Here is a 21,726-nt window from a genome sequence, read left to right on the forward strand (position 1 = left end):
TGGCGATCTTATGTTTTTTTTTCTATTAAATTAAATAATAATAATAATAATAATAATAATAATAATAATAATAATAATAATAATAATAATAGTCATTTTTTACATTAATGTACAAATGTGTGTGTGTGTGTGTGTGTGTGTGTGTGTGTGTGTGTGTGTGTGTGTGTGTGTCACATATACCCTGTTTAGAGACCCACCTCGGGATCTTTTGCATCACTTCTTTGGGAGACCTCTATTACTATTTCTTCATGTGACTGTTACTGATTCTAGTGCATTTTATAAAATACAAATCTATACGTTTAGCCATTTGTTATTTATACAATACAATAAGGTTTAAATCTAGATTATTATCACACATGCACAGTTTATAAGATAATATTAATTATATATGGGGATTAGTAGTTACATTGAGACTGCAGCTTTGCCCCTTGTTACACATTAATTATTGAAAATTTCTGCTAAATATTTGCTTACAGCTCTTACAGCTTTAAGTGTCTAGTCACTCTAGTGGATCACATGGCACGCCACTTTAAGACACACATTTGCATACATTGTAGACTAGGCCATTCCAGTTACTTACATTCAAGCCAATGGGGTCATATTTTGGCATGGGATACCAACATACAGTAACTGACTGTGGGACAGCACATCTTTAAATACTTAAAATACTGCTGTATTAGTAGGCCTATAACTAAATACACTAATCACATGCACCTCTTTTGACTATTGTGTGTTGAATTGCAGTTTTTCATTAAATTAAGCACAGTACAGTTTAATTGTTGTTGTGCTGTTGCTGTACAGTATTGCAGTGCTCGCACAAATTATTAACTAGTACAATATTATATACAAAAAAAAAATGTAATTAGTTTGAGAGCTCAAGTTCCTGTTTTTCTAATTGTAGATACAAACAATAGGCTGGTGAAATGTTCAATACATACTGAATTTGTTAAAAGACAATTCATGCAAGTAACACTGAAATCCAGCTTTAAATAATACCAGAAGCACATCATATTAAGCCCTATTACAGTAGATTATTGTTAATTGCATAGCCCAGGTGCCAACTGTAACAGTTGTATGCAATTAACCAGTATGCAATTATCAGTAATAAATACAGTGTAATACATTACATTTTATACCTGATCATTGCATACAATTGTGAAGTACGTTTGTGTTCCTTATTCTGGTTAAATGCATAAAACTGTTAGGCACACAGGATACAATTCACAGGAATCTACAGCATGTGTATTTTCATAAGAAATGTGCTCATGTATGCAATTAATTGCAATGCAAATTGTAAAAACCAAAATCTGTAAATTGAATTTTTTTCTTCATTTTCCAGAATATATATTCACTGACTGGACAACACTTAAACACTGCTCTTACAACTAAATTAATTTCCTCTGCAACAGGTATTAGGCCTTCATCTGTGCCTCTCACTCAAATTCTATGCAGCACACTCTATCCGGGCCTAATACCTGCTGCATATGAAGTAATCAATCAAAGTAAATCTACCGTCTGGAGAAATTGTATAGTCACATGTCGCGGCATTATGTCACAGCGCATCCGCCATCTTAGTAAAGGCAGGACTTGCGTATTATGAATAAATCTTAGGGAACAAAATGTTTTCAGACAGAAAAAATACAACTTTAGAAAATCCTCTAAAATTAAAAATGTACCTTAAAAAAACAACCGCCCATTTCTTACCTCCAGATTGCAATGAGCAGCAACGGAAAACCTCTGATCTGGCAACACTGCCACAGACTGACTCACTTTTGACCTTATCAATATGGCGACACACATCACATGACTTAACAACAGACCATTTGCGTAAACGGAAAACTACACGGAAGTGATTGGCAGTGAAGAGCTGTGTTAGGCCTTAGAAAGTGTGCACTGTATGATGAAATCCAAAGCAACGTATTTCACACTGAGAATCAACGAAATTACAATTTGAGTTTGTAATTGACATTGAAAGCGTTTTACAAAAAAAACAAACAAAAAACAAAACCACAAACTAAAACGGCTTCCCAGTTAAGAAAAGTGTCCAAGTGAAACTGCGTCACCAGTAATTGAGTGGTAATCATTTCAAGGATTTTACTTAAGTTGTAACTATTGAATGGGCAACAAAATGAAATTTGTAATTGCAACGTTTGTTTTTTATCTTCTGATAACGCACGCCGAGAGCTGGAACGACGGAGGTAAGCAAATACATGTCTATATTTGTCTATTGTTTACCGGCCATAGTGCAGTCTTGTTGAAGTTTTGGCAGTAGGTGGACTTTAGTGGGGAAGAGTATATTCCGGTAATAAATAAACACAACGTAAGTGAGGGAGCGATTTCCCTTGGAAGACACGGTGAATTTAGCATTGACATATTAAATAAAAACTGTCGTGTTATTGTTAATTAACTGCCAGCACCATCAAAGATTTATACATAATAATAGTTTTGTATTGCATATTCAGGAAATTGTGTTTACTGGAAAAAAAAAATGTAAATACTACAACCTGATAATGTTTTTAAGCAAATAGAAAGTAAATGTAACTATAAATGTAACGAGAACCATATATTAATTGTAATACAACTTGATCACGTACTCTTAAAGGGACATTGCGAATTAAAAAAAATAAAAAATAAAAAAAAGACTCAATTTACTCCTAAACTTAAGGCTTTCTGTTAGGGATGGGGTAAAAGCCGGAACGCCACTTTAATTAATTCAATTGCATTAAAAAGCAGTGTAGAAATAGACACGTGAGAAATATTTTAGCAGTCAGACCCGATTAATATCGCGCTGTCAGTGTCATTAACACGTTCCGGCCCAGAACCCTCTCTTTGTATCACCAAAGCTCCAGGAACAGTAGCAATAAACAGCTATATAAATAAACACGCACGGAACACCATGTCGGTTCGGTGGGGTTTTTCAGCAGTTTTGTTATGTTGTACCCACTTAGTTGTGTCATTTTTTGTCGTCTTTGTTTGCACCTTCGGAACTGACTGTTCCTGGAGCTTTTTGGTGATAAAAAGAGGGTTCTGGGCCGGAACTGGTTAATGTCAGCGCGTTATTAATCGGCTCTGATTGCTAAAATATTCTCCTCACGTGTGTGTAGCTTTCTACGCTGCTTTTTAATGCAATTTAATTAATGAAAGTGCCGTAACGTCGCGTTCCGGCTTTTACCCCATCCCTTTCTCTTGCTGTACATAACCTGCCGCAGTGGTGGTACTCAGCTTTGGCCCTCGACGTCAAATGTGGTGTGAAAGATACTTATAAAAAGTATAGGTTCTATTCATTTGGTTGCATTGCTGCACAGTTTTGCTTGCCATATCGCATCTAGTGGGTAGCAGCCTTTAGTCTTAATTTAGTGTAATAAAGTATATAATGTTACGGTCGTTGAACCTTCTGTGTTTTTATAGGGGTACAAGCTTTAATGCTAAACGAATTGCTCTGCTGCCAGATTTCGATATCCCAGTTAAGTAAACATTTCAGTTACCGGTACATAGTGTAACTACTGCTACATTAAACAAGTAGTTGTACAACATAATTCAAATTTATTACAACAAATAAATGTGCATTTTACAGAACACTATTGAAATAATGTTTTATAGTAGCAGCTGGGAACATTAAAGTACTCTCAGATCATTGAAAAAAAAAGTCATGCTAGGGCTTTACACAGAGAGCCAGGTGTGAGAACACAGTATAACTCTATTTTAGTGTCCATTCGAATGCATCTCACCAGATTTGATATATACTTACAACCTTGAGTTAAGTGAGATACATTTCATCTGCTTTCCACAAAGAATGACACTTTTTATCAATGATAAACCAATGACAATAAACTGCTAGATAAGCACCACATTCCTGTGACTGTCAAAAGTAGAAATGTGTAGCAACGTTTTAAATAACATTTTTACACAGATAATCAGGAATAAACTAAAATAAAAAGGGTTAGTGTCTCGCTTTCATCTCGGCAAATTTGTCAACACCAGCCTGTATTTGTAAGTCTGATATTTTTACTTGTCGGGTTAGCTCGCAATAACCAAAATATCGCTCAATCTTTCATCCCCAGTAGAACCTTTTCATGCACGAAAATAACCTTTCATTTGCCTAACTAATACTAACATTTGCATACAGCGAAAATGTTAGAAAAAGAAATCCATTGATTTTTCATGTATAACAATGCCATCATTTCTTTCCATATAAATGCATATTTAAGCAATGTAACATTTTAAAACAGTATTTTATAACGGTACATTTCAAACAGAGTGTATCTAATACTGTAGAGTACCACCTTCATTTAAAAATCATTTTCCGCAGCTCCACTGTGAAAGATATTATAGACCAAACATGAAAACGCAGAGCATAGCCCTACACATGAGCCTAAATCTTGTTTTCTTTAAAGCATGTATAAATAATTGTACCTGGGCATCAGCAACATTAATAGTTTCTTCTGCAAGTGAATCCCTCCTTGTTGTCTCGCTGTGTTTAATTTCTTCCGTTTTCTATCGGCTGTGGCAAACATATCTGACATTTCCATTTGACTCACCGTGAGATCAATAATATTATAATATAGAAACAATCAAATCCAGTGTCATTCTGTGTTGCCCATTGACCATTCATGGATTGGTGCTGCATTAGAAAATCTGTACTGTAGGATGGTGTTAGGTAAAATAAAGAACTTCTGTTGATTTTAGCTTTAATTTATTCCAGGCAGGTTACCTCTGTTTAATTTTGGTGAAAATGCCAAAGTAGTCGTTCCTTCATAACTCAGTTTTACTGATTACAGGGAATGTTTTACTTCGAGAGATCCAAGTCATCACTCTGTATAAAGGACGACATACAAATTCCAGACGGACCAGTCCTGTGCCACAGCTGCAGTGCACTGGGGGGTCAGCTGGATGCCTGGCTTTTGTTCCAGAAGTAGTGCAATGCCATAATAAAGGCTGGGATGGCTTTGATGTGCAGGTAATGTAAACCGTCTATACAATTCATACTTATGTTTCACAAAAATAATACACGTATATGTAATATGGAGTAGTGTTTGTGGTTATCTAATTTAAAAAATATGTAATAATAATAATAATAATAATAATAATAATAATAATGAGAATAATAAGTAATCATCAAGAGATGTCCATGACAACATAAGTAGCTGATGTTTGACAAGGATCAGTAAAATCGATAACTGAAAAAGCAGTCAAAATTTCAGTTCCAACTTACAGACTTAATGGTATTAGAGACAGTATTCACTGAGGAATGGTTACATATCCTTTGCTAACTTGTCACTAGCAATCCTAGTTGTCTGTGGAGGTCCTATACCTTATTCACAGTTATATAGCAGATGTTTCTGTTAATGAGTCTTTCAGGACATGTACTTTCTGAACAGATAAGTTACCTGAGTAACTGTACCTCTACAGTTGGGCATTGCTAAGTTTATACTTGGGAATCCATACTAACCATGAATTTGAAAAGTGTAAAAGGAAATATTTCAAGGTATTCAATAAATGTTTTTCTTTTTATTATCTACAGTGGGAATGTAAAACTGACATGGATACTGCTTACAGATTTGGAATCATTGAAGTTAGTTGTGAGGGATATAACTATCCAGATGACCCATATGTTCTAAAGGGATCATGTGGACTGGAGTACACCCTTGAACTAACTGAGCATGGCAAGCAAAACAGGAAAAGTTCCTATGGCAGTGGAGGCTTTAGTTCAGGTTATTTTCAGGGTTCGTCAAGCAACATCAATTCCCAGACGTCTGGTGATGCAAGCAGCTTAATTGTCATTGCCATACTACTGCTGTTCGCTTATGGTGTGTATAAAATGTTTTTATGTGGGCCACTACAAGGACAGCAGCGGTTTCCTAATGATGACTATCCGAACACCCACACACACGATTACCAAAGTGGACCTCATACAATGGGTCCTCCACCTCCTGGATTCAAACCAGATTACATGGGCAACACAGGTGACGGCAGTAATGCAGGCTACACAGGTACAGTAAATAATTATTATTATTATTTATTTCTTAGCAGACGCCCTTATCCAGGGCGACTTACAATTGTTACAAGATATCACATTATACATTATTTCACATTATACAGATATCACATTATTTTACATACAATTACCCATTTATACAGTTGGGTTTTTACTGGAGCAATCTAGGTAAAGTATCTTGGTCAAGGGTACAACAACAGTGTCCCCTACTGGGGATTGAACCCACAACCCTCCGGTGAAGAGTCCAGAGCCCTAACCACTACTCCACACTGCATGGGCTTCATGGTATCTTTTTGGTGGATTAGATAAAGTTTGATATTTTTGAAACTGTTCTAGAAAACTGTTATGCAGCCCTCTTGCCTTTCACTTCTGGATGTGCTGGTTTAAACTTTAAGTAAATTCTCTGTGAGTACACCTTAATCCTGACTTGTACACATCCTGCCATTTAGACCTGGGCCTTGTGTGGTGTTCTGTGTATATTGTATAGACTAGTGTCCACTGGAAAATGTTTTCCTTGTGTGCATTAATGTCATACATTACCCCAGCCAGTGCTAGTTGGTATCTGGATTGGATTGGGTTTGCAAAACCCTCATTAGAAAATGCATGTACCTGTAATGTAACTATCAGTAAAGTAGTGCTTTACAGATTCCAGTGCCATGGTAAAGTTTGACTTTTTTTCAATCATAAAGGAAACATAATATTTATGAATTGTGTAAAATAATTGTAAATCCACCTTTTTTCATTTAAGCTTCAAACTATTATATAATTAATGATTATCAAATTCATTTAGGTGCCTCAGCTGGATTTGGAAGCACCAGTAATGGATATGGTTTTGGCAACAACTTTGCAAGACCTCATAATAATGCTAACTCAAGACCAGGATTTTGGACAGGGATGGGTACAGGGGGTGTATTAGGATACCTGTTTGGAAGTCAAAGGTAAGTTTATAATATTTAGATTGTTCCAACCTCGTAACGTTATAAATAGAACATTGTACATTAAACACACACATACATTCTATTTTGCACAGATTAGATTCGAATTTACTGCAAATGTAACATACTTAGTGTTCCGCGTTTCCGGTTTATTACGAATTTGACCGAAAAATTAAGATATTTTTTTAACTGGACATCGGTTTTTACTGATTAAAATCGATTTTTGTCTATTCAATATTTTCCTGGTACTGTTTTCTAGGAAATACACGATATTTTGATTAAAATGCTGTTTTATTTTGACTCCGATATTGTAATAAGCAGCCCTACACTGTAGAGGACCTTAGACGTCAGAGGACAAATAACGTTCAAACGTGGTTCTCTGTCACTTCACAAACACATTATCACCTGATTATGTTGGCCAATCAAAGTCTGATTATTGTGGCAATTGCTGGGCATAGTAACTACTAGCTTGATCAAAAACTAAATTGAAATACTTAGACGAAAATATAATATTTTTAGTGGATGAGGAATTCGGAGAAAAAGTAAATCAGTTTATGAATATTCAAAAGAAAATGAAAGTTTCGAAGTATACAAAAAGCAAAAATAGCAGAAGTGGGTCAGATGAGACAGAGGATGCATAGCGCTGCAAATACTGCTGCATTGAGGTACATGTTCACACTGACAATAAAAGAACATACTGAAAAATAAGCAGCACATTAAACTGAAACAATAAAGTGAACTGAGAGACAAGCAATCCATTTAAGAGGCTTTTACACACGCTTTAATAAAAGAGAGCGCAGAATGACTGTTAATGAGTTTGTCAGAGCGCTGCCCAAACATTCGCAAAGTACCAGCTAACTTGGGAAAACGTGGCTTAGATTCTGCTTCATCATATATACCAGGGACATTAAACTTAATCAGAAACCAGAACTGCTACGCATCATATTCCACATGTAAAGTGTGTATACTGAGATTCCCCCCCCCCCCCCCCCCCCCCCCCATCTTTTACAGACGTTTCAATTAAACAGTTTTTACCGATTTTTAACCCTGTTTTAATATATGTAAAGTAAACTTAAAGATAAAAACTGAAAATGCGGAACACTAAACATACTGTACATGTGTGATATATAAACAGTAATAGCTAAAGTACAACACAGAAAAAGTTAAATAGTTTTGCCTTTAGTTAGTGTCATGTTTTGGTAACTGTTTCTAACCAGATTATTATTACCTTCTTTACCTCGAAGATCCCATACAAATACTGGTACAGGGAATACATGGAATTCAACCAATTTCACCACTAAACCAGCGGGAAACACTGGGACAAGAACAGCGTCAGGTAATTTTTACTTTTAAAGTTTTTGTATAATATGCTCAGTTAACATGAAACAGAAAGGTACTAGGTCCTGATCCTATTTTGAGAAACATTTTCACCTCACTTCTTGCTAGCCATGACAGGTATAGGTCAGAAAGAGATATTGAATTGCAATATGAACCCAGACATGACAACAATTAATTTGCTGTGGCAGTTATTGGTTTTGGTCACCATTCCTTCTCCAGGTTTATCACACATTGCCTGTTGATTTAAAATATAATTTTAAACTTGTAGAACTTGGTTTTTTAATGTTCAGTTCTGCTGCTTGATCACTCAGATAAAATAACGTTGATTTGAAAGCAACTGAAATTAGGTTTTTTGTTTTAGTTTTTGTTAGCCCTCTGAGTGTCAGTCCACATCACAAAACCTACCACTCAATTTTGCACATTTATTTCCATTTGGCAGGGTTTTATCAGGTCAGGCTTGACCTAAAAAACTCAATTTACCAAAACAATCAAAATAAAATAAATGATGTATTTTTTAAATTTTTTTTTTTTATTTAATAGGTTTTGGAGGAACCAAAAGAAGGTAAACCGGAAGATAAAAGAAAATAGACTTGCAGCATGCAAAATAAATGATGCCTCTCAGCAAAAGTAAACCAGAGGTACTATTCACAGTTGTAGCTCTTGTGGCTTGATTTTAAATAATTGTTCAAAGGGTTCACTAAATTTACTCACTTATTTTTTTTTTATTATTCTTTCATCATTTGCCCTGTGATTACATTTGAATCAAGGTGCCATTATCCCTACAGCAGCTCTTAACGACTACCACTACTATCAGTTTGTAACTGTTATCATTTGTTTTGTTATTTGGTACGTTTTCAAAGCTACTAAAAGTACAGAGGTGCCAGAAATAAAATGTAATCTCTATAAATAGTTTACCCGTGTGCTCTTATGTATAGATTTGTCTTTCCAAACCTGTTAGTGGTGGTGGTGCAGTTTTGAGTTATTTTCTAGACCTGCATGTAGACCATCAGTTCACAAAACATGTATTTTCTTAAACCTCACAGCATAACAATATTCTAACAAGTCCCTTATTTTTTTTTGTTTTGTTTTCTGGACTTTGTTTTCACCTGGGTGTAGATAGTAAAACACCCCACACTCTGATGTACATGTGGAGTTCATATTACTTGTAATACTTATATTAAAAATAATAACTCTGGACAAAAGATTGTGTTAAGATATTCAATATGAGTTACAAGGTTTGAAAATCTGGCCTTATATGTTTTTGTTTGAAAAATATATATATATTTTTTTTTTATTTTACTTTATTGTACTATTGTGCATAACCTGTTCTAAAATTAATGTACCAGTCAAACTGTACTTTGAGCCTGCATTTTGTACTATAAAAACAAAATGCACCACTAGCAATTTTAGCTGTTTAATATTGCTTCGATGTGCTTTCCTTTTAAATTGAAGACTTTTTACAGCACTTAAGTGTGATAGGCTGCTGTGCTTACATAGGATATTTGGTGGGATTTAATTATAATCTAATCCAAAAGATGTATTGTGGTGTTTTGTGTGTATAGACCAGTTAAAGCTGTAGTAACATGCAAGCCATTTCAAAATCGGAACTAAAAAAATGAAATGGCTCCATTCACTGAAAAAGCCCTGGTGACAAAATCCCAAAAAACTGGAGAATTTATTAAAGTAATACAATATATATATATATATATATATAATTACCATTTTTATGGAATGGTCATGTAATCTCCACTGATATATCTAGTCCACCAGGAGTAATTTTTCAGAGTTCTGGGCATTAATGGGAACAACTGCCTTTTCAGGAGAGCTGAATGCACTATCAGTGAATTTTCATGAAGTAACTTGGTATGCAGTACCTGAGAAGTATATTGAAAAAGGGAATCTCATTTGAATACAGAATGATAATCATGTTGCTTTGTAAACAGAATAGAATGCCTAATAGAGAATCAGTGGAGCAAATTCTAATCAAAATCCACTTTTGAAATGTTTAAGAATAATATTATACAAATATTACTATAGCTTAAATATATTGAGGAGGTTTTGCTTTCTGGATAACATTTCTTTTGCACTTTTTTTTCAAATGAAAATAGATTTAACAAATAAAATTGTTTTGTTTGTCAGCATTGTTTTGTCTTTTTCATTTCAACATTGGGTAAACAAAAATGGTTTCAGATTAATAACTGCATGGTAAGTTACATAAGTGGTATTCCTCATTGCAGACTGTGCGCGTGTTTGAGTTTACCTCCTCCCAATCTTCACCTCAGCATCTACAGAGGAATTGGGAGTCAAGCGGCCTCCCTGTCTGTGTCTGTGATGGCTGAGATGTGTTGTTCAAAACTGAAGCAGTACAGAGTGCCTAAAAATCTTTAAATCACATGAGTTGTGACTGAAACTTCCTTTGTGACATTTCCAAAAGGCAGGATAGTACCACTAAAATTAACCAGTATGAAAGCTGGGGATCAGATGAACCCGAAGGTGGTTCTGTTTTTTTTTTTCATATAAATATGTACATGGAGAGAACAGAGCTTGGAGCTAAAGGGAGACTAAATTTGAACATTTGTTGAAATGTTTTAATCACTTTTTTTTAGAAACCAGAATTACATTTCAGACTACTAAAACATCTAACTCCAAACTGAGTGAACTTCCAGTTAGCCAAAACAAGTTTCAGAAAGAATCTAATGAATAGTTAACTCTTTCATGCATGACAACCTCATATGGGGATGGATAAAAAATTGTTTTACTATTTTTAATATGGAGACATATGGGAGATGCAAATGCACAATGACCTTATGTGAGGATGCCATATTTTCCGCGTACAAAGCAATGGAAAACATTTATTCTGTATCAAACTACTTTTTTCAGCTATTTTCAAGATGTCATGCATTAAAGTGTTAGTATTCAAATGTCTGTAGTTTATAAGTTGGCAATAACTACATTAGAAGGCAGACTTGTCCGCAAAGAAAATGACATGGTCGATGGACGTAAGCTCTTCTGGACGTCCTGCAACGTTACTGTAGATAACTACCGAGAATTGGCTGATGACAGACATTTAGATTCAAGTATTCACCGAGAGAGGCTGAAATCCAGAGCAGTAATGTGACTGCATTACTTCCACAGAAACAAAAAACGGTGACTTCCATGTTTCAAAAGTCCACTGAAAACCGTGAAGCACGAAACACATTAAATTTTGACCTGACAGAGGCATTTGTTTCTTTGCGCAAATATCCCTCTTGAAAAATTGGACAACCAAAAGTTACGTAAATTCTTCAGACTGAGTATAGCACATGGTGGAGTGATTCCTTTACCAGCCCAGCTGAGACATAAATACTTACCTAAAGTTGCCATGTATCACAAGCAGGAGATTATGGAATTGGTAAAACAGTCTGGTTGCTTGTCAGTGGTCACTGATGAGTCGACTGATGCCCAAGATCAGTATGAGTTAAGGTTGGTTTATACTTCTCTCGCAGTCAAAAGCCGTACATCAGCTGCAGACACTTCTACGGATGCGCCAGAAGAACTGAAGCACCCCCAAGTTTGCAGACTTTTTGACGCATCAAAGTAGTCGTAGCTGTCGGTCATACTTTCAGCTGGTCTGCGTTACTGCCGGTGTCGCCTTGTGACTAGGGTTGCCAACAGGCTCCACAATCCCGCGACACTTTGAGACGGGATTACAAAATTGCCCATCTCATGAATTAAGTGAATATGTAAATTGGCTCATATATATCTTTATGAGCAGCAAACAAGTAAAACTGATCAACTGTTCTCCATACTGCCTCCGATCAGACGTATTGAACAGCTGAGCAATGTTACTGATTTCATGGGGAAAGTAATTGCATACAGAAAATAAATAGCGACATTAACTTATTACTGACTCAAATATATAAAAATGATGTCATTACGACCGTCGGAAGTATAAACCAGTTGTATTTCTTTTGCACGACCTAAATGGTGAACATGCATCCGACGTACTAGAACTTAAAGCTGCCCTTGCAGGTACATTTTACCTACAGGCTGTTAATTAAAACACTATTTCACAAGCTATTGTAAAGTGCTTGAATAACTTTGACGTTGATTTTGATGATGTCAGTGCATTTTTCTCTATATTTGATGTTTAAAAAAATTATCTGTACACATAATTTATAAAATAGTTCCGTGCACATTCCACGAAATACGATACTTTACCCGTGACACTGCCGTGAATTTTAAAGAAAATTTCCGCGATTTTCACAGGGCCTTAATTATAAACCATAATTTCACATTTAAAAACTGTTTTTAAATAAATCTGTTGGGAATTTTTAGGTTAGTTTGACCATTGCATAACCAGCAGGAGTTGCAATCTGATGGATGACACATTGCACAAAATTATATACAGTATAAATTATAAAAGCAATAAATTGGTCACCCAGGAATCCAGTTCTAATATACAATTGAACATTATTATTGTTGCACATTGAACAGTGCTGCATTAATTAGTTGATAGTGGATAAATGTTTGAAAAACAATAAAAAAATAAAACATCTGTACTTTGCATTGGGTCAGACAAAGCACTTTACTTGGACCAGATCTATAATGAATGATATTAAAACTGAAGTGTCAATGTTTACTACATTCTTGGACACTTTACCCTTCTGTGCATTGTAACTTCAATTGGAAAACCTAGTTGGTTTAAATTATCTAAAGGTCAAGAAGGAGGCTCATGGTATTATAAGAGGCATGCTTCAACTTTTTGCATTGGATAAATGCCATCGACAACATGTGGTTTTAACTGCTGTTTCAATCGACAGGAAATTCATACAGATGCTCCTTTGCTCCCTTACCAAAAACTACTATAGTATACTATAGTACTTTATAATACTACTATAGTCCATCATATATGTACTTTATAATACTATATTACTTTATAGTATACTATAGTATATTGTAGTACTTTATAGTTATACTATAGTAATTTATAGTATTTTATAGTAATACTATATAGGACATCGTAATAGTACGAAAGTATATTGTAGTACTTGATATAAATACTGTATGTCATAGCATTTTGTAGTAGCACTTTAAGTACTACCTGTACTTTAATGCACTTCTTATTAAGTGTTTCTGGGTTACCTGCAAACACCTCTGCACATTCTTCTACCTCATATAAAAATCCTTCACACCCTATAGCAAGTTCACGATCACCAACTGCAGCACACTTACTGGTCAGAATGTTTACAGGTATGAAGAAACACATGCACAATCACTGCTGGAACTGCATTTACAGTGAAGTTTTATCTTGACCAAGGACATCATGTCAACAAATCTCCCATTCTCTAACTGACTTGCATGGTTGATTCTCTTGCTGACTCAAGTGTAGTTCAGAAAATGATACAAAATGTGATTAACAACAAAGGGGGCAAAACATTCACCCATTGTATTTATTAAGATTGTATTGGAAGCATGTTCTACAGCTAGTCGATGAATGACAGACATACCATTGTTAAAACCACTTCCCAGGAGCATGATTTTATGACCTGTGATAGTTGGATCCAATTTAAAATCTGGAAGTATCCTATTGAATGCTCAGAATATTCGTAGAGGCCTTATACATACTTTTCTGCTTTCTGAGGTAGACTGTTAATAATAATAATAAGATATGCACTGCAAATCTGATGAGGGACATACAAAGGAGGCTGTGTGGTCCAGTGGTTAAAGAAAAGGGCTTGTAACCAGGAGGTCCCCGGTTCAAATCCTACCTCAGTCACTGACTCACTGTGTGACCCTGAGCAAGTCACTTAACCTCCTTGTGCTCCGTCTTTTGGGTGAGATGTAATTGTAAGTGACTTTGCAGCTGATGCATAGTTCACACACCCTAGTCTCTGTAAGTCGCCTTGGATAAAGGCGTCTGCAAAATAAACAAATAATAATAATACTAAATAAATGAAGTACTCGGTTGCCTTCATAATGAGATGCAGACATACACCATGCTGGACCCTAATAAGTCATTGAGCATTTCCATTTTTTAAACACATTTAAGAACATGCTTTATTATTATTATTATAATTATTATTATTTATTTCTTAGCAGACGCCCTTATCCAGGGCGACTTACAATTGTTACAAGATATCACATTATTTCACATTATACAGATATCACATTATTTATTTATTTTTACATACAATTACCCATTTATACAGTTGGGTTTTTACTGGAGCAATGTAGGTAAAGTACCTTGCTCAAGGGTACAACAGCAGTATCCCCCACTGGGGATTGAACCCACAACCCTCTGGTCAAGAGTCCAGAGCCCTAACCACTACTCCACACTGCTGCAATTTTGCACAATTGTACTGTGTCCTTTTTATCTGCCAATAACAAATGAATGGCATACACAAGGAGGAACCAATGACACCATGTTTGTGTAGAAACTGTGAAAGCAAGGATGAAAAGATGCTCTCCACTCAGATGCTTTCCAAAATGTTCTTTGCTGTAAGGAACAAGGTGTAGGTGTTATTTCAGATGGAAGTTTAACGTTTACTAACATATTGTCTAATTTCCCCATATGTCTACATAAAGGTTTTGATGAGCTAGAAGGATCAAACCAAAGATTAACTAACTGCTGTACAACCCCTAGCAAAACAAAGTTCATGTAATCAGGAATGATATAAAAGTTTGGAATGAACATCAAACCACTAGGTCCCTTAATTCCAACAAAATAAATAAATAAAATAAAATAAAAGTCAAAATAATAATTCATGTTTCAAAATTATACATGAAAGCATTTAGGTAACTCAGGGAGGTGGGTTAACATGTGTTAGCCACATTTAGTCACCCTATAGAATGTGAATCCTTGTTTAGAAATGTATTGGCAGGAATTGATTTTTTCTTTAACAGACAGCTGAGCTCACAGTAACAATTGTTGCAAGTTGTACTTCTGTGTTTGTTTTTTGCATGCAAGGTAAAGGAAGTAAATGCAGCTATCAGGACAAAACTAATTAATCAAGATAAACTGCTTGGAATGAGTGTCACATTATTAATAAATTAATAAACAAAGTTCTGAACACACGTTTTCATGAAAAAATCTCTTTTTGAGAGTTTTTGTATTATTTTATTTGTTATAAACCACTACAATAGTAATTTAATTGTAGCCCAGTAATAGTAATTGTAGTACAGTATTATAATACTTTATTACTATAGCATTCTCATTTTACTTTAGTACTATAGAATATTTTTTATAGTAATACTATAGTACTTTTTTTTGTAAGGTCTATAACGTGTGCCGATTTAAAAGAACCGTTAAAACACCCCCCGCCCCCATCCACCAGAAAGCAGGATGGTATTTGTTGCAGTAGCTCTTCAAGACTAACATTTCTACGTAGCTATATGTGACAACTTCAGCTTCCGCTATGAGATAAGCAGCTGCAGGCTGCAGTAATAAATACCCTTCTCGCGGTCATGGGTCCACTGAACGGGGTTTGTGGCACTGTTCAGGGTTGTAACCAGAGGTATTGTGGGATAGATAGAGGTTTCCTGTCAAGATGGCGATGCAAGTTTTACAGCTTGTTTCTGTAACCTGTTCTGAATTATTATGTAGATTAATTTAGTTTTTCTGTAAATAATAAAAACGGCACGATTGTGTAAATGTGTTTAATATTTGAATGTAAGATGGTTTGTGTAGATTATAAAGTCATATGTATAATAATGGGGCTGATTTTATATATAAATAATAAAAACGGCACGAAAGTGCTTAACTTCAATTTTTGTGTCTGTCTGCTGAAAGAGGGCAATCGAACTTGGAAACAAGTGAAATCTTTCACACACACACACTGGCTCAAAACGATTGATTGCACCAAGTAGATATTCAATGCAAATAATAAAAAAAAAAGTTTCACATTACTAGCGTGAAATACAATTAAAGCACTTGGAACAAACTACCTGTAGCCGGTATACATAGCAATGCAGTCGTAACATGTTTGCCTAGAGAGATATATTTTGCATTACTTATTGGTATAGAACTTCTGACAGACATATCTGTGACATTAGTCAGCGTTATATACATAACCAACCTGTTTGTTCGTCAATACTCATAACGGCTGTAATTACATTTTCAACCTCTGCCAGTTTTAATGACCGGGTCCGTTCTTGCGTTGTGGTCACATTGATTCACGGGTTCTTGGTCAAAGGTCGCTTAACGGTTAAGTTAACCCGGTTCTGTTACGGTCAAAACGCGAAAACGCAACCGTGGAACCCGATGATCTGTTGAAGAGGAGTTTTAGTTATTTATCTACATTTTTAAAAACAAAGGTAAGTCATTTGTGCAGCATGTTTAAGCTTAATTATTTTGTAAGTAAATAGGGAATCACTTTTTTTATGTATAAACGGTTCGACATAGTATTTTGCGTAACTATTGTAAACGATGATGTAGTCTGTATAGGTAGCTTACGTTAGGGATCGAATATAATTTAACACGTTTGAGGTAACAATAACATAGACTATACTTAAAATTTAAACAAATAAATAAATGTCTTGAATATTCTAATAATATGCAAAAATACGATGCAGTCAAGTACGTAGGTATATCTGCACCTGTTTCATTGTCATGTTCACAGGCAATATAAGGTAGCCACACCGAGATTCTTTTAGAATTAAAACGTATTATGTTTTACAACATAGCTTTCTTTACATATGCTAATATAGTTTTTAAATCAATAATTTAGTTTGCAGAAAGTACTGGTGTTTATCTACACACTGCTTCACTGTAATGTTCTGTCAAAGATGTAATTATTGGACCACTACCGCCACCTTGCGTCTTTTCACGGTATGGCAACTCAGTTTACATCTACTCAAAAATGTACACTTGTCATTTTGATATATATATATTTTCCCCAACAAAAATAAATGGTTTACAAAAAGCAATGAACGAAATAGAAAGGGATACAGATTATGAGCAGTTATACTATGTCAAAAAAAACTGGAATCTTTTCAGAAGAATAGAATTTCTGAAGTCTACAATAAAGAGGACTGCAGTCAATTGGAAATATCTGGGATCCTACACATTGAAATGGAACCTGAAAATGGGAAGAACTCCTGCACTGAGAATAAAGATGCTTGATGTTCTGTAAGTAGTTTGATCAGATCATTTTTGCTAAGAAAACAAACCATTACAGTTTATTATAGTATTTATTGAGTTTGTTACACTGATTTTTGTGGTGATGGGTCTGTCTTAATACACAGATGTTTGATCTTCAGCGATATGATAATGGTCATGAAACCAAAACTTTTGGTCAACACTTATTGTTTAATATGACAGTGATTCCATAATGCATCACATCCCAGTAAATTTCAGTAGCTCATTAAAAAGGGAATGCATTTTTAAATACAGTAGGAAAGAAGAGTGTTGAATTTTAGTATTGGCACAGAAAAAGCCGTAGGGAACGGGTTCGACTCGAGTCCCTGCTCAAAAGACACGACTCGACTTTTACGTTAGTAGGGTTGTTCAAAATACAACTGACCTCTTAGTAGCACGGTATGTTTGCACATTTTAACTACATTGATGATTCTGTTTAGACAAACAACTGGGATTTGATTGCGCTAAGTATAGGTTGTTAAAAGGTTTATGGTGCGATGTGTTCTGTGTGAAATAGTTTAGCTTTAGTGAAAAACCCTTTTTTTATCTAAACTCTTAGCCTTTGAAGACACATTTGTTTCTGTAATATTAAGCAAATTAGGTTGAGTTTATGATTTTGAACTGGAGCGTATAAGTGTGAGTATGCAATAGTTTTAAAGCTCTGATTCCACCTCAGTTGCATTACCTGTAATGTTTTCCTTTGTAGCTGCTATTTTCTAAGCTTAGAAGCAAGATCTCTATATCAAATATCAAATTAAATGCCACATTTAAAAAACATTTTTGAAAAACACTCAGGCTGCCATCATTAAAGTTGTAAATAAATGGTTAAATGCATTCTTTTGTTTTGTGGTATCCATTACTGTACATCCAAACCAATTGAATAAAAGGGCCTCTGTATGGTCAATAACAAAAATCTGCTTATAAATAGCCCAAGGAATCATGATTTCACTGAAATGGAGACAAAACACAAGGCAGAAACCATGGCCCTTTAATGGTGAACATCAGTGGGGCAAGTATGACCACATTATTATGCATCTCAATTTTGTATTTTTAATTGAAATGTTCTTTTCTTTTTACTTGTAGATTGCTAATCTCCTGTAAAATGAATCTGATTAAATCAAACTGTCAGAAGTAATGACTTGACTCAAGCTTGGCATGTCAAAGACTCGACTCAACTCAAGTTTTACCCCCCTCAGACGTGACCCAATTTTTGTGACTCGATTACAACAACAGCTTATTAATGCGAGCAACCTCATTGCTTTTTATATTTTTTATTTAGAATATACAGAAATACGCCATAGGTAAATAAACTGCTACTTCCAATGCTACAGCTCACAGTCTGATTGCAGCTAGACAGGAAGTTACATTTTGACAGTTTAGCTGGAGTATTCATATTTGGGTATTTCACTGCAACCTATATTTTGTTAGTTGTAAACTACCTGATGATTTTCAGAGTGAAAATAGGCTAGCATATAGGAAAACTCATCACAAACATAGAATACTGCAAGCACGATTACCGATTCAGGAGTACATGGTTAAAAAATGAAATGCAAAGAATTTCCACTCCAACATCCTGGCAATGAATCAAGGTAAGGTAGCTGTTAGATTATACTGCATGCATTTTTTAGAGAATAATACAAATATATTCAAGTAACAGTTTTGCATTTTTTTCTTTTGATATTAGTACAAAGGACACAGCCTTTGAAATATACAGCTATGGCCAAACCAGAACCGGAAGTCAGCCATCTTGGTGAAAGGGTGTAGTTGTAAGACTCATAGACATATATAGAACTAGACCCACCATCAGCTGAGTTCAAGTGAGCAATTGCGCCACCTTCTTGGGTGATAATAAGAGCGGAGGTATATTTATATTTATAGTAATATTTAAGCAGCTTCAATAGATTTTCAATTAAATGATTATGTTGTGAAAAACAAATAGAACCAACGTGATTCAGTACATTACAATACATCTGACCACATTATATATAGGTAGGTAGAAACAGAAATAGACATCGAAGAGTAACAACCTTACATCTATGTCTTGTATATGTAGCTTGTTAATATAACTCTCATTCTATTTTTTGACAGGTCATATACCAGTTGTTTGACATCTTGAACTCTAGAAACCCTAAAGCTAAAGGATACAAGCCCCCACTGGGAAAAAGTTTCTTAAAAAAACAGCTTACAAGCTGGTACACCAATATTTGTCTCTAACAGGTAGAATGTTAACTTTACATACAAAATCCTTTTGTAGAAATAAATGTCACATTAAGTGCTTATGAAAGTCTTCCAATAGCCTGTTGTTTTAACTAAAAAGTAAAAAAAAAAAAAAAACATACTTCTGTCACCATGAGGAAAATAACTTCTGCTGATTAAGTATCTTTTGTTTCAGACATACACAGATCACAGGGATTGTAGTGACAATTGAGTCCATGCTAAAGATGGCTCCTGACCTGCTGAAGCTGCAGCCATACATATTAACTTACAAGTTCTGGCTGCTCTGTAACACCATTAGAAGAGCAGGTAGTGTTTTTTTATTTATTTATTTATTTTTAATTTTGCTAAAATCTATTAAAAATATATTGTTATTTTTATATATACCTCTTAGTAACCAGCTTTACTATAAACTGCTTTAGTATACCTATAGACACAAATGCATTCACCTAATTTAAAGGTTTGTGGGTGGTGTCTAAAAAGTAAACGGTGGGCCATGCTAGAGAGCCCTTTCAGTTATTACAAAGTATTTATAATTATATTGTGCTTCTTTTTAGGAGGATGGAACAATAAGTTTAGAGCTGCTTTCAAGAAGATCCTGGCTAGCTGTGGTGTGCTTCCAAATTCAAATGGGAATATAGTACAGCTTGATGAAACCACAGATGTTACTCTTTCATCAGCTGTATTTTCTGGTTCACAAGTACTTTGCAGTGGTGATGAAGATACTCTTATGACAGATGATGGTGATCTGTTTGTACAAGAAACACACCTTAGAATTGTACTTGAACATGACTACTCAGACCATGTCCTTAAAGGGTGCCTCACAACAGTAGAAAATGATGTAACTTACATTGCAGGCGGGGTTGTACATAAAGTGTGCAAAATCATCAGCTGTAGTACTTGTAAAGATTCCTTGATATCTTCTAGAGCACCAAGTGAGTTTGATCAGTCGTATCGATCACTTCAGCTAAAGAATGAGGGGGTCTGGTGATACCATCTTTAGGTACAGTGTACAGGAAATTAACTAATTGATGTGCACAGTCAAAAAAATCTACACAAGATCAAGTACTGAGATTGGTTAATGAAGTTATGGGGCACAAAGATGTATTTTGTCTTGGTAGTCATATTGTGGAAACACAGTATGAAATTGATAACCATCATTTTGATCTGATCTCTGTTTTAGTTCAGGTTTATTATAAATTGAGGCAGCATCACTTTGCAAAAACATAACATTCAAAATCAAGGAAAGTCAATTCGAAAAGTGTTAGGAAAACTAATTTTATTTAAAGGACAATAAAAGACTACTATTTTTTGGATAGTTATAGGCTATATATATATATATATATATATATATATATATATATATATATATATATATATATATATATATATACATACAGACGTGCTCAAATTTGTTGGTACCCTTACAGCTCACTGAAATAATGCTTCATTCCTCCTGAAAAGTGATGAAATTAAAAGCTATTTTATCATGTATACTTGCATGCCTTTGGTATGTCATAGAATAAAGCAAAGAAGCTGTGAAAAGAGATGAATTCCTGCTTATTCTACAAAGATATTCTAAAATGGTCTGGACACATTTGTTGGTACCCCTTAGAAAAGATAATAAATAATTGGATTATAGTGATATTTCAAACTAATTAGTTTCTTTAATTAGTATCACACATGTCTCCAATCTTGTAATCAGTCATTCAGCCTATTTAAATGGAGAAAAGTAGTCACTGTGCTGTTTGGTATCATTGTGTGCACCACACTGAACATGGACCAGAGAAAGCAAAGGAGAGAGTTGTCTGAGGAGATCAGAAAGAAAATAATAGACAAGCATGGTAAAGGTAAAGGCTACAAGACCATCTCCAAGCAGCTTGATGTTCCTGTGACAACAGTTGCAAATATTATTAAGAAGTTTAAGGTCCATGGAACTGTAGCCAACCTCCCTGGGTTCGGCCGCAAGAGGAAAATCGACCCCAGATTGAACAGAAGGATAGTGCGAATGGTAGAAAAAGAACCAAGGATAACTGCCGAAGAGATACAAGCTGAACTCCAAGGTGAAGGTACGTCAGTTTCTGATCGCACCATCCGTCGCTTTTTGAGCAAAAGTGGGCTCCATG

At 35.0% G+C, this 21,726-nt stretch overlaps 1 protein-coding gene and 1 long non-coding RNA gene across 5 annotated transcripts; both read left to right on the plus strand.

Annotated features, from left to right (window-relative positions):
* The first annotated feature begins 1,824 nt into the window (after positions 1 to 1,824).
* LOC117408476 (store-operated calcium entry-associated regulatory factor-like) lies at positions 1,825 to 10,406 on the plus strand. Its single transcript, XM_034013476.3, has 6 exons — positions 1,825 to 2,198; positions 4,779 to 4,957; positions 5,522 to 5,990; positions 6,786 to 6,933; positions 8,175 to 8,266; positions 8,809 to 10,406. Exons 1-6 carry the CDS (start codon positions 2,117 to 2,119, stop codon positions 8,832 to 8,834), a joined length of 996 nt encoding a protein of 331 aa, XP_033869367.1. The 5' UTR covers positions 1,825 to 2,116; the 3' UTR covers positions 8,835 to 10,406.
* Positions 10,407 to 16,323: 5,917 nt separating this feature from the next.
* LOC117408989 (uncharacterized) lies at positions 16,324 to 20,938 on the plus strand. Of its 4 annotated transcripts, XR_009309218.1 has the most exons (6): positions 16,324 to 16,563; positions 17,246 to 17,377; positions 18,315 to 18,975; positions 19,475 to 19,603; positions 19,779 to 19,909; positions 20,158 to 20,938. It is a non-coding gene; the product is annotated as an uncharacterized LOC117408989 (long non-coding RNA). The 4 variants fall into 4 exon arrangements; XR_009309217.1 differs by having other exon boundaries at positions 18,315 to 19,603; XR_004545458.3 differs by having other exon boundaries at positions 18,470 to 19,603.
* Positions 20,939 to 21,726: the final 788 nt, after the last annotated feature.

The sequence above is a fragment of the Acipenser ruthenus genome, chromosome 2 (assembly GCF_902713425.1).
Source record: "Acipenser ruthenus chromosome 2, fAciRut3.2 maternal haplotype, whole genome shotgun sequence".
In the NCBI taxonomy this organism is placed as follows: domain Eukaryota; kingdom Metazoa; phylum Chordata; class Actinopteri; order Acipenseriformes; family Acipenseridae; genus Acipenser; species Acipenser ruthenus.

What these genes read in the sequence shown, in the direction of transcription:
- LOC117408476 (XM_034013476.3), top strand. Translation starts at nt 2,117, where the DNA reads ATGGGCAACAAAATGAAATTTGTAATTGCAACGTTTGTTTTTTATCTT. An exon ending in CGAGAGCTGGAACGACGGAG is followed by an intron (nt 2,199 to 4,778) that starts GTAAGCAAATAC and finishes TACTGATTACAG; the next exon opens with GGAATGTTTTACTTCGAGAG. An exon ending in GGGATGGCTTTGATGTGCAG is followed by an intron (nt 4,958 to 5,521) that starts GTAATGTAAACC and finishes TATTATCTACAG; the next exon opens with TGGGAATGTAAAACTGACAT.